The following is a 14,115-nucleotide window of genomic DNA, read 5'->3' as shown; positions in this document are numbered from 1 at the left end:
GAGTTGATTCTGACCCATAGCGACCCTACAGGACAGAGTAGAACTGCCCCATAGGGTTTCCAAGGAGCGGCTGGTGGATTCGAACTGCCGACCTCTTGGTTAGCAGCCGTAGCACTTAACCACTGCACCACTAGGGTAGAGCCTCAGATCATTGTAGGGCTGTTAATACCCTTACTGATTTTTTCTTTCCCTGGTGAGACTTCTATTCATGAGAATTACCTTTTTCCTAAATTGTTTTAAAACTGTCTTTAAAATGCGAACCATCATTGCAACTTAATGTTTAGTATTCTGCTTTATAATTAATATGATAGGTATTAGATTCACAGGATATGAAGCTTAATCATAGAATGAGGGAAAAATAGCTACCATTTATTGAGCCCTTATTTACCAGGTACTGTGTTAAGTGCTTTTTATTTTTATTTAATCCTAATAACCCTATGAGGTGGAGGGTATTATCCGCATACTACATATGGGGTGGGGGGCGGGGACAATTTGATGTAGTGACTTGACTAAGACACGGGACTGGGGTTTTAATTGAAACATTGCTGATTCTAAAGCCTCTCATCTGTCCCCTAACCAAATATACAGATTTAGGACTCAGCCAGCTTCCTATTGCTCAATAGGCATAGGATCCACTTTTCTTTTAGCACATAACATATCCTTGTTTTGGGTTTCCAGGTGATCTGAGCAAGGAAGTATGGATGAATTACCAAGCACTTCATCATATTGGAGAAATAAATCATGTGAGTCTAATCAATGGTATGTTGAAGCTATGGAAGAAACAAGACATTTTATTTTGGATTAATTGTCCTACATGGGTGTCCCAACTAAGGCTTTATGGAGAAATTGGGAGTAAATTGGCTGTTTGCTGGTAATAACACCTAAAAAGGGGTCACATTTCATCTTGTGTGATTTGACTCGTCACACAACTTGTTACAGTAGAAAAAAACACAAGGCTTTGAGATCAGAAAGATCTGGCTGGGCTCAGAAGCATTTAACCTCTCTGAGCTGGCACTTAACCTCTCTGAGCCTCAGTTTGCACATTTGTGAAACCAGGAGAATAAGTTCCATTTCACAGGGTTGTAAGGATTACAGGGACTCAGACCCTTAACTGCCTTTTCCATAATGCTCATAAACTAGCTGAAGTTCTGTAAGCCACTGCAGTGGGATGGATCGCTTTTATATGGCCTTTCTTCACCAGGGTCTTGTAACTCCCACCAAATGATTGGGTGGGACTGTGCAAATGAGGTTCTTGTGGCCCACCAAGGGGATTGGATAGCTTGCTAATAATGCAAATAAGGTGCATGGCACCTTTGTGGGGGGTTGGTGGTGAGTGGGACTATGCAAATAATGTGTATGGAACTCTAACGAGGGATTGGTCAGTTTTGCCATGCTGCTAGGCTTAAAATGAGCCATCCCAGAGGTGGACAGGGGGATGTCACTACCACCAAGAAAGAAGAGCTAGGAGTAGAGCACATCCTTTGGACCCCGGATCCCTGCACTGAGAACATCCTAGACCCAGGAGACAGCTGTAACACCAGAGACGGTGAGAGACGACAAGAAGTGGCAGCAGAGAAATGGTGGCAGCAGAACCAGGAGAATGACAGGAGACGGCACGGTGGGCTTCCCAGCCCATGGAGTGAGAAAGCTGAGTGCCTTCAGGAAGGAGGCTTTCTGGTGGAGTGGGGTGCCTCCAGGCACTTGTTGGCAGAGCTAGGCATGTGGACCCATGGAGTGAGAGAGCTGAGTGCCTTCAGGCCAAGGCTTACTGGCATACTGGGGTGCCTCTGGACACTTTCCAGTGGAACTAAAGAGCTTTGTAACACTTGCCCAAGCAGGGCAGAGGCCAGGCTGGCCAAGGAGGGCTTAGGGGCTGAGGGCCTAAGAGGTCAAGGGCCAGGGGTAGGCCTGCTTGTGGGCGTGGCTGAGAAGCTGTTCTAACGGAAGAACTGCATCCTGAGTCGTTCCTGATCCTGAATTGTAACCTGTTACTTCTTAATAAACCCCATAATCATGTGTATTGTCTGTGAGTTCTGTGTGGCCATTGCAACAAATTATCAAACCCAGCCGAGAAGTAGCATGTGGTGGGAGGGATGGGTGATGTCAGAATTGGTAAAAAGGGTTGGAACAAACAGGTATGTCTGACCTCCGCTTCATAGAAATCAGCCTTGGGCTGATGCTGATGGTGATTCTCTCTCCCCCTTGTGAAGTTAGAGGAGGTCAGACTCCTCCACCACGCCATTTTTACAGCCAATAATTGGACAAAAGAGGCATATGTAAGCTGAGGATTATGATGTGCCTGAACAAGACCCATAATAACATGCTGTTGAGGTCTAGTCTGAGGTAAGGTCTTAGAGAACTAACTACATATGGTGACTGTAGTTCTCATTTGTTTTCCCCACACTATGCTGATGAAATAGCCTCCTTCGAGCCATGTGATTTAGAGATCACATCTTTACTTGGTATCTGTCAACATGAAATAAAGTTTATTTGGCCAAATTAGTCCACATAGATCCAGGCTGAAAATCACCAGTAGTGACAGATTACAGATTACAGATTTATGGATATTAAGTTACCTGTCTTGGAGCTCAGCTGCAGCTGCTTTGTCTGTGCACTGGTAAATTAGCTCTTCCGGCTATGAGAAAATAATTCAGAAATTTTAGAAATCACCTACACTTAGATTTTGATCTGCTGTACATTCTTTTTAAAAAATTTTAATTATGAAATCTCAGACATTCAATAAAATACAGAGAATAATATAATGGATACCTGTGTAGCCATGACCCACCTTAACTAAAACGTCACAAATTACAGTGCTGTGTAGTTCTTTCTCAATCTATTTCCCTTCTCTCCTCACAGGAATAACCATGACCTAAACTCCACTGTAGAGTACACACTAAGATTCATTTGTGTTGATTTGTATAGCTCTAGTTCATTGATTCTAACTACTAAAATATTCTATTATGTACCATACTTTAATTATCCCTTCTGTCATTCCATTCTTTTGCTACTTCAAACAGTGTTCCTATGAAAAAGCTTGTATATGGCACACTGCACACATGATCTCTGATGGGCTTTGTTTTTTATACTTTTTGTTTTTTGGAAGGTTTGATCCATAGTAAAATACACATTTTATATTACAAACCCACTACACACATATACTTAGTTATCAAATGAAAACAGAGGTTTTAGAAAACAGTGCTTATGATTACTACTTACAATATATTAATTACTCATACCAACTGCCATCGAGTCAATTCTGACTCATAGCGACCCTACAGGACAGAGTAGAACTGCCCCATAGGGTTTTCGAGGAGCAACTGATGGACTCAAACTGCCAACCATTTGGTTAGCAGCCAAGCTGTTAATCACTGTGCCACCAGAATTAGGACCCTCTAAATTAATTTTATGAGGCACTATGGATCATGCCCTGTAGTTTGATTTCATGTCTCATTAGTGGTCATGAAATTGATCTAGTAAATTGAGACCAACATTTAAAAAATCAGAATAAAATAGAATATAATTTGTAGTACTTTATATATTAGAACTTTTTCTTTCATGCATATGTGTATGCTGGTTCATAATATAGAGTATGTTTCTTCTTGTGAGTTGGGCTCAAATAGGTTTGAAATACAAATGCTGTTCTAGGCTAAATATTTATGAGTTGAACTGTTAGGTGCTGTCAAGTCGATTCCAACTCATAGCAACCCCATGCAACAGAGTACAACTGCCCTATAGAGTTTTCTTGGCTGTAATCTTTGCAGAAACAGATTGCCAGTTCTTTCTTCTGCGAGCCACTGGGTAGGTTCTAACTGCCAACCTTTCAGTCAGCAGCCGAGTGCTTAACCATTTGTTCCGCAAGAACCAAAAAATATCTAGCTACCCTACCCAGTATAATGATCTCAAATTACTTTCTCTTTGTCTATATTTAATTGTTAGTAAAAGAATTATACCTGAACACTGGAAAGGCCAGGGTATGGAAGGCTTCTTGAAAAGAAAGATTTCCATAGCTTGGGCTTGGTGACATCAAAATTTATCCTTAGAGGGGAATCATATCGTTGAATATTAAACCAAATCTAAAAAAGATAAAACTAAATTAGCATATAGGTTAGCAGATAAACATATGTGCACGTGCGTGTGCATGTATATGAATATATAGAGAGAACAAGAGTGTGTGAGGCTTTGCATTTGGTAAGAACATTGATTGGGCTAAATGGATCCCAACATGCTGTATTTCAGTGATTTTAAGATGCACACTTTGATTTGTGAAATAGGTATGCCTTTTAAAATAAGTGGAATCATTCAGTTATCCTGGGCCATTTTTTCACATTTTTTATATCTGATATTTGAAAGCTTACTATTGATTGTCGGTTTGATGAAATAAGGTGGTTTCTTAAATGAGTTTAGTTCATGTACACCTTGTAGAAGAATGCCTGGTACCTAGTAAGTGCTCAGTAATTTTTAGCCATTTTGTTATTATTTATCATTGTTTATAATTGCGTATCTATTCATCTGTCTCCTTACTAGACTCAGACTGTTGCCTTGAGGGCATTTTCCGTGTGTCTCATGAACTGTTGTATCCTTAGCACCTAACAAAGCTCCTGAAATATTGTGGGCATATTGAATGATTGTGTGCATGAATGCTAAATTTGTCCATTCAACGTATTTATCAAATACCTACTATGTCCAGGCTCAGTTCTAATCACTGGGGATAAAGTAGCGAATGAAATAGAGTTCTACCCTCATGCAGCATCTAATGAGAAGATATAGCAAATAAATACATAGGCTATCGGACGATGTTACATGATGTGGAAGATTACATTATTGATCCCAATTCTTCTCTTTCTATCTGGATGTCTTTTGCCATGCTACTTTGAGTTCCAATAAAACAGAATATATTTATGCACCCCTTGACTTTAGGCCAATAGGATGAGGTGGAAGTGTCAGTGTGTGACTTTGAGCCTAAGCCTTAAGAGGCTCTGTGTGCCCCACTTGCCCTCTTGTGCCTCTGTCATTGCCACGGCCCTTTAGCCTGAGTCCCGGAATGAACACACATGAAGAAGAGCTGTTCCAGCCAACCTGCAGATAGACAGTGAGAAGGAAAGCTGCTCCAGCCACCACCGCTTGAAGAAGAGCTACCCAGCCTAGATCTGAAGAGCCTTCCTAGCTGGCCCACAGATCCATGAGAATGAATGTTTGAAGCCATTTAGTTTGGGGATGAGTTTTTACACATTTTTATTGAGGCAATAGCTAGCTGATATAAATGCCACAGGAAAAACAAAGATGAGCAAGGGACGCAGTTTAGGGTGGGCAGGCAAGTTCTCACTGGAAAGGTGACATGTAATCGTGAATGCAGAAAGTGAGGGGGAAATTCATGAAGATATCTAGCATGGAGGAGGTCCTTTTTTAAAAAAAAATTTTTTTTGTAGTTTAGATGAAGGTTACAGAACAAATAGTTTCTCATTAAACAGTCAGTACACATATTGTTTTATGACATTGGTTAACAACCCCACGACATGTCCACACTCTCCCTTCTCAACCTTGGAGGACCTTCTTTTTTTTTTGGTGAAAATATACATAGCCAAAGATAAACCACTTCAAAGATTTCTACATGTACAATTCAGTGACATGGATTACATTCTTCCAGTTGTGGGGCTATTATCACTATCCTTTTCCAAATTATTCCATCACCATTATCTTCAACTCTCACTGCCCCCTAGGCTTCCCATCAAACCTTTTGAGTTGCTGTTATCAATTCGATCTCACATAGATAATTCTCTTCTCTTTTTTTTGTACTTTAGATGGTTTACAGAACAAAGTTCTCATTGAACAGTACACATATTGCCCTATGACAATGGTTAATAACCCCATGACATGTCAACACTGTCCTTTCTCAACTTTGTGTTCCCTATCACCAGCTTTCCTGTCCCCGTCTGCCTTCTAGTCCTTGTCCCTGGACTGCTGTGCCTCATTAGTCCCGTTTTGTTTTATGGGGCTGTCCAGTCCCTGGCTGAACGGTGAACCTCGGGAGTGACTTCACCACTGGGCTAAAAGGCTATCTGGGGGCCATACTCGGGGTTTCTCCAGTCTCTTTCAGGCCAGTAAATCTGGTCTTTTTTTGTGAGTTAGAATTTTGTTCTACATCCTTATCCAGCTCTGTCCAGGACCCTCTGTTGTGATCCCAGTCAGAGCAGTCAGAGGAGGTCCTTCTGTGCATAGGAAACAGCAAATGCTAAGTGTATGCTTGATGTGTGTGAGGAATAGCAAAAAAGACCAGGTGGCTTTAGAGGAGTGAGCAGGTTAGCAAGGAAAGGATGAGATCAGCAGAGTATTGGGGTGAGGGATCAGATCATGGAAGACCTTCTGGGCCCATGTTAAAGATTTAGGCTTTTACTCTTGAATGAGCGAGGAAGCCACCGGAGTATGTCACAGAGGAGTGACATAATTTGTCTTCCATTTTAACAGGAATATTCTTTGCTGTTTTGAAACTAGACAGAAGGGGGTAGGGGTAAGTAGCCTCTGAGCAGAGCTAAAGTGGCTTGGGCCAAAATGGTAACAGTGAAAGTGGTGAGATGTGGTCAGTTCTGTATATATTGTGAAGATAGAGCCTGCAGGATTTGCTGATGGATGGGATGTGGGGGAAGAGAGAGAAAGAGAGGAATCAGAGATGACTCCAAGGATTTTGGCTTGAGCATCTGGGCTGCTGGTGTTGCCATTTATGGACATGGGAAAGACTGCAAAGGAACTCAGGAGTTCAAGTTTGGGCATATTAAGTCTGGGTGTCTATCTGATATTCAAATGAAAATGATAAGTAGGTACTTGGAAATTTGAGTCTAAAGTTCTAAGGAATGAACTGAGCTGGAGATATAAATTTGGTAATTATTAACACGTAGATGGTGTTCCTAGGGAGGAAGTATAGGTAGAAAAAAGGTTTGATGAGCCCTGAGGATCTCTGCTGTTTTGAATTTAGAGAAAAAAGGAAAAAGCAGCAAAGGAGACAGAGAAGGGGCAGCCAGTGAGGCAGGAGGACTTAATTACTTGAGGAATCCAAATCAAGAAATTATTTTAAAAAGGCAACATTCTTAAGAACTACAATTTGGCTATACTGCAGGAAATGGGCAGAAAAGTAGTGGAAAATAGCACTGAAAAAAACAAACATTGAGGTCAGATCACATAGGACTTTGAAATCCAACGTGAGTAGTTTATTGTTAAATCTGTATGCAGTGAGGTGTCATAGAATGCAACAGAATGATTAAAGCTAAACATTCAGAAGTTTAAACAGGCAGCCCATACCCCATTGCCTTTGAGTCAGTTCTGACTCACAGTGACTCTACAGGACAGAGTAGAACTGCCCCATAGGGTTTCCAAGGAGCTGCTGGTGGATTCGAACTGCTGATCTTTTGGTTAGCAGCCGAGCTTTTAACCATTGTGCCACCAGGGCTCACAATCAGGCAGCAGTGTATCAAGCAGTGAATTGAATTTGAGCAGATTATGTAGTAGACTATTTATAGTAATGCACGGATGAAACAATAATGGCAAGATGGGGGAAGCAGTAGAGGTAGAATCTATATGATCTGGTATTTAGAAATATGATTGAAAATAGGAGGAAGTAAGAGAGAAGGAAAATTCTGGGGTTTGATCTGGATAACTGATATTCATAGAAGTAGGAAGCCAGGAGGAGGAGCTGATTTTTGGAGGCAAAGGGAAAATGATTTGGGTTTTGGATGTGCTGAGTTTAAGATTCTAATAAGGCACCTGGGTGTCTAGCAAACAGCTGGAAATTCAGGACTCGAAGATGCTGGGGCTAGTGACTGAATTATTTCTTTGCCAGGCTAAGCTAGATAGCAAACCCATTACCGTCAATTTGATTCCAACTCATAGAGACCCTATAGGACAGAGTAGAACTGCCCCATAGGGTTTCCAAGGAGTGGCTGGTGGATTTGAACTGCCAACCTTTTGGTTAGCAGCCATAGCTCTTAACCACTGTGCCACCAGGGCTCCAAGCAGGATAGAGAGAGAGAAAGGGAAAAAAAAAGTGTGGTCCTGGAAGAAATCTAAGTACAGAATCTTCAGATACATCTACTTTTAAGGGTTGGGAAGAAGAGCCAGTGAAGGAAGCATAAGAAGCCATTGTAGGGAAACTGAAAACCACATAGTACTTTATCAGTAAAACAAGGAAGGGAAAGTGTTTTTTCATGAAGAAGGGATCAGTGGTGCCATATGCCACAGAAAAGGACAGTGAGGAATGAGAATAAACCGTAGACTTTATTTATCTGTTAGCAAGACAATGGCACTTCTTAGAGTTCAATTTCCATAGGATGGTCAGGGCAGAGGAGCTAGATTGTGGTGGGTTAAGGCCTGAGTGTGCCAAGAAAGGAGAAACAGCAGGGATAACTAGAATTTGAAGAATTTTAGAAGGAAAGAGAGGTAATGGTAATTTAGGGTGTAGTTGGGTTAAAGAGAAGCATCTTTTAGAATTGTCGACTCCTGAGCACATCAATAGGTAGAGAAGGAGAGAACAAAAATATAAGGGCAAGTTTGAACAATTGGTGGGGCTGGGTCTCAGAGTAGGATTGGAAACAAGAACACAGGTGGGAAGGAAAGAGACTTATTTCTTGGACAGAAGTAAAGGAGGAGAAAGGCTGACCAAATAAGTTACGTAGCAGAGTAGAGGGCAGTTAAAGTTTCAGAGTGCCAGGCTAGCAAAGCAAGGGTGAGATCCTCTACTGAGAGCAGAGAAGCTCAGAGACAGTTTTCAAGAGCTGTCATGGGGGAATTTGCACCATCATAAGCCACTGTCGCCCATCTTGTTTGAAGAGGAGAAAAAGAATTTCTTTCTTCCTCACATAACTTTGGCTTTATGAGAATTACTCAACCATACAGTAATTGTTTGGAGAGCTAATGATAATTTTGACAAAGAATGGAGTTCTTTGAAGGCTTTTCAAAGCCTGTTTACACTGTTTGATTACTAATGATCTTAAAATTATTTTCTAAACAAGGATGGAGCTTTGCAGATTATTATTATGATAATGACTTCAATTAAAAAGAATAATTAACATGAGAATAGTGCTCCTCTTTTCACATTTGCAATGAAAGTCGTTGACATTTGAACACCTACAAAAGACAGGTACTTTGCTGTATGCTTGGCATATACTATATCTAATTTATAAGTAACCCTGAAAAAGTAGATCAGTGGTCTTCAAAGAAGGGTGTACATTCCAGGGATATAGGGAGAAATATTAGATCTTCTAATTATTTCTTTTGTTAAGTTTTGTGGGTGTGTGCAATAATATATTGATGCATAAGTAAATACATATATATATAAAAATACATATATTGGGGCTGCATGCTCAAATGATTTTTACTGACAGATGCATAAAGCTCAGAGACCCCTAAGGTCGATGGTGATTTTAAAAACAATTATGGCCAATGACAATTAAAGGTTGTTACTATGTGTTAGGTGCTTTACATTGATTATCTCATTTACTTCTCACGAGTACTTTATAAAGTAGTGACTGCTATTACCTGTGTTTTACCAATGAAGAAACTGAGGGCGTCCGAGATTAAGAATCTTTCCAAACTCATACAACTAGTAAATGATGAGGTTGGGGTTTAAATTCAGGCAGTCTGACCCCATAACTCATGTTTTTAACCACTGCCTTATACAGTACCCTTCACAAATTAAACAGTTCCCAAAACTGGGTGCAAACAGAATGACCTGAGACATTATAAATTGTGTGGAACCCACGAATTTCTCTTAAGAAAAAACAGAAAGAAAAAACCAAAAACCCCAGTCTACTCAAGTGATGTATTTGTCTCATTTAGTTCTCAAAACATTATGAGTTAGGCATTGTAAGCTCTATTTTGGATGAGAAAACCGAGGACAGAACCAGGACACAAACTCAGATCCTTAATATCTATTATATTCTTTAACTTCATTCTGCTTCTCTGCAGGTCAGGTGACTAATCCAACCAAAAATTTTATTTAGGGCCAGCTCTGCCGCTATACTTGACACTTTGACAAGGAAAAGTCGTCATATATATATATGGAAACCCTGGTGGCATAGTCTTTGAGAGCTATGGCTGCTAACCAAAAGGTCAGCAGTTCGAATCCACCAGGCGCTCCTTAGAAATTCTATGGGGCAGTTCTACTCTGTCCTATAGGGTTGCTATAAGTCAGAATTGACTCGATGGCAATGGGTTTGGGTTTTTTTGGTTTATATATATAAATCAAACATTAGCAAAGATATTATTTAAATCAGTAGGTCAATTAAAAAAAAAAGAAAACAGTCAACCACAAGTAAGAGGAAATTGAAATACTTACATTATCAGGTCCTATTAAACAGCCCGCACTTTTTAAGGGACAGAATGTATCAAATTGTCCATAAAAATGTCCACTGCAGGGATTCCATATTAAATAATGACTTTGCTCCCATGTTAACACATAAGCAGTGGGACCCTAAGGAAAAGAGTCATTAAAAACACTTCCCAACTAATTATGCAATTAAGCTCTAAGTTACACTGGATTTAAGAAATACAATCTAAATGTTTATTGTTGCATAATTGTTGCCTCTGATACTAGTACAGTGTACTAACCAAATAAGGATAGTAATCATGTTACCCAACCAATCTGATTTAAGGTAGGCTGAAGAACTAGTAGTAACGGAAATAAGCAGCCACTGGCATTTTCTTTTTCGAATGGGTAATATTACCATTTAAGTATTTGAAAGGCTGATTATATCTGCATTTAAAAAAAATGCACAGAAGAAGATTTGAAAAGATACATAGCAAACTGTTGACAGTGACTATACCTAAGGAGGGGAGTGGGACTGGGCGTTAGGGCCTGAACAGGGACTTTAACTTTTTATTTATTTTTATTTTTTATTTTTGTACTACAGGTGAAGGTTTACAGAACAGATAGTTTCTCATTAAACAGTCAGTACACATATTGTTTTATGACATTGGTTAACAACCCCACAACATGTCCACACTCTTCCTTCTCAACCTTGGAGGACCTTCTTTTTTTTTTGGTGAAAATTTACATAGCCAAAGTTACAGCTTTTCGAAGTTTTCTACATGTACAATTCAGTGACATCAATTACATTCTTCCAGCTATGCTGCTATTCTCACTATCCTTTTCCAAATTATTCCATCACCATTATCTTCAACTCACTGCCCCCTAGGCTTCCCATCAAACCTTTTGAGTTGCTGTTGTCAATTTGATCTCACATAGATAATTCTTTTTTTTTTTTTCTGTACCTTAGGTCAAGGTTTACAGAACAAATAGTTTCTCATTAAACAGTTAGTACACATATTACCTTATGACAATAGTTAACCCTATGACATGTGAACACTGTCCTTTCTCAACCTTGGGTTCCCTGTCACCATCTTTCTTGTCCCCCAACTGCCTTCTATTCCTTAACCCTGGACTGCTGTGCCTCATTAGTCCCATTTTGTTTTATGGGGCTGTCCAACCCCGGCTGAACGGTGAACCTCGGGAGTGACTTCACCTTTGAGCTAAAAGGGTGTCCGGGGGCCATACTCTCGGGGTTTCTCCAGTCTCTTTCAGGCCAGTAAATCTGGTCTTTTTTGTGTGTGTCAGAATTTTGTTCTACATCCTTATCCAGCTCTGTCCAGGACCCTCTGTTGTGATCCTGGTCAGAGCAGTCAATGGTGGTAGCCGGGCACCATCTAGCTGTACTGGACTCAGTCTGGTGGAGGCCCTAGTAGCTGTGGCCCGTTAGTCCTTTGGACTAATCTTGTCCTTGTATTCTATTCTCTTCATTCTCCCTTGCTCCTGAAGGGATGAGACCAGTGAAGTATCTTAGATGGCTGCTCTCAGGCTTTTAAGATCCCAGACGCTACTCACCAAGGTAGAATGTAGAACATTGTCTTTATAAACTGTATTATGCCAATTGAGCTAGATGTTCCCTGCGACCATGGTCCCCACAGACCTCTGCCCAGCAATTCGGTCCCTTAGAGAGTTTGGATGTGTCTATGGAGCTTCCATGACCTTTCCTTGTACAAGTTGTGCTGGCTTCCCCAGTATTGTGTACTGCCTGACCCTTCACCAAAGTTACCACATATCTGTTTAGTGCACCCCTCACCCCTCCCATCCCTCGTAACCAACAAAGATTGTTTCTTTTTGTGTGTAAACTTTTACATAAGTTATACAGTAGAGGTCTCATACAATATTTGTCCTTTTGTGATTGACTTATTTCGCTCAGCATAATGTCCTCCAGTTTCATCCATGTTATAAGATGCTTCACAGATTCATCACTGTTCTTTATTTTTGTATAATACTACAGTGTGTGTATGTACCATAGCTTGTTTATCCATTCATCTGTTGCTTAGCATCTAGGTTGTTTCCATCTTTTTGCTATTGTGAACAGTGCTGCAATGAATATGGGTGTGCATATGTCTATTCGTGTGACAGCTCTTATTTCTCTAGGATATATTCCTAGGAGTGGGATTGCTGGATCGTCTGGTATTTCTATTTCTAGCTTTCTGAGGAAACGCCATATCATTTTCCAAAAAGGTTGTATCATTTTGCATTCCCACCAGCAGTGCATAAGAGTTCCGATTTCCCCGCAGCCCCTCCAACATTTGTTATTTCCAGTGTTTTTGATTCCTGCCGGTAATGCTGGTATGAGATGGTATCTCCTCGTGGTTTTAATTTGCATTTCTCTAATGGCTAGTGATCTCAAGCATTTCCTGTGTCTGTTGGTTGCTTGAATGTCTTCTTTGGTGAAGTGTCTGTTCATTTCCTTTGCCCATTTTTTAATTGGATTATTTGTCTTTTTGTTGTAGAGGTGTTGGATTTTCTTGTAGATTTTAGAGATTAGACCTTTGTCTGACTTGTAATGTCCAAAAATTTTTTTCCCAGTCTGTAGGTTCTCTTTTTACTCTTTTGGTGAAGTCTTTTGATGAACACAAGTGTTTAATTTTGAGAAGATCCCAGTAGTCTAGCTTATCTTCTGGGGTTTGTATGTTGTTGGTTATGGTATGTATCCTGTTAATGCATTAGGGTACTCTAGCGTCGATCCTATTTTTTCTTCTATGAACTTTATAATTTTTGGCTTTATATTTAGGTCTTTGATCCATTTTTAATTAGTTTTTGCATATGGTGTGAGGTATGGGTCCTGTTCCATTTTTTTGCAGATGGACAACCAGTTTTGCCAGCACCATTTGTTAAAAAGACTGTCTTTTCCCCATTTTATGGACTTTGGGCCCTTATCGAAGATCAGGTGACTGTAGATGGATGGATTTACATCTGGGTTCTTAATTCTGTTCCATTGGTCAATGTGTCTGTCATTGTACCAGTACCAGCCTGTTTTGACTACTGTAGCTGTATAGTAGGTTCTGAGGCCAGGTAGAGTCTTCCTACTTTATTCTTCTTCTTCAGTAGAGCTTTATCTGGGGCTTCTTCCCTTTCCATATAAAGTTAATGATTAGTTTTTCCATCTCTTTAAAGACTGTTGTTGTTATTTGGATCGGGATTGCATTGTATTTGTAAATTGCTTTGGCTAGAATTGTTATTTTCACAATGTTGAGTCTACCTATCCATGAGCATGGTAGGTTTCTCCATTTATGTAGATCCCTTTGGGTTTCTTGCAGTAGTGTTTTGTAGTTTTCTTTGTATAGGTCTTTTACATCACTGGTTAGATTTATTCCTAAGCATTTTATTTTTTTAGGGGCTATTATAGATGTATTATTTTCCTGACTTCCTTTTCATTGTTCTCTTTATTGGTGTATAGGAATCCAACTGATTTTTGAATGTTTATCTTGTATCCTGCTACTCCGCTGAGTCTTTCTATTCCAGTGGTTTTCTCATGGAGTCTTTAGGGTTTTATATGTATAGTATCATATCATCCGCAAACAGGGACAGTTTAACTTCTTCATTACATTTTGGATGCCCTTTATTTCTTTTTCTTGCCTTATTGCTCTAGCTAGGACTTCCAGCACAATGTTAAATAGGAGTGGAGATAACAGGCATCCTTGTCTTATTCCTGTTCTCAGGGGGAATGTTTTCAGCCTCTCTCCATTAAGAATGATGTTGGCCATTGGTTTTGCATAGATGCCCTTTATTATGTTGAGAAATTTCCCTTCTATACC

The 14,115-nt window shown here is 40.0% G+C and overlaps 1 protein-coding gene across 1 annotated transcript in view; it reads right to left on the bottom strand.

Annotated features, from left to right (window-relative positions):
• CC2D2A (coiled-coil and C2 domain containing 2A) overlaps window positions 1-14,115 on the bottom strand; it is a 157,609-nt gene that overhangs the window by 3,267 nt on the left and 140,227 nt on the right. The window contains 3 exon segments of the mRNA XM_023725654.1: window positions 2,577-2,635; window positions 3,954-4,076; window positions 10,325-10,459. Of these exon segments, the coding sequence (XP_023581422.1) occupies window positions 2,577-2,635; window positions 3,954-4,076; window positions 10,325-10,459 (317 nt within the window).

The sequence above is a fragment of the Trichechus manatus genome, unplaced genomic scaffold (assembly GCF_000243295.1).
Source record: "Trichechus manatus latirostris isolate Lorelei unplaced genomic scaffold, TriManLat1.0 scaffold00343, whole genome shotgun sequence".
Taxonomy (NCBI): Eukaryota; Metazoa; Chordata; class Mammalia; order Sirenia; family Trichechidae; genus Trichechus; species Trichechus manatus.
Note: the sequence above shows the minus strand (reverse complement) of the source record. Positions and strands in the feature narration are given on the sequence as shown.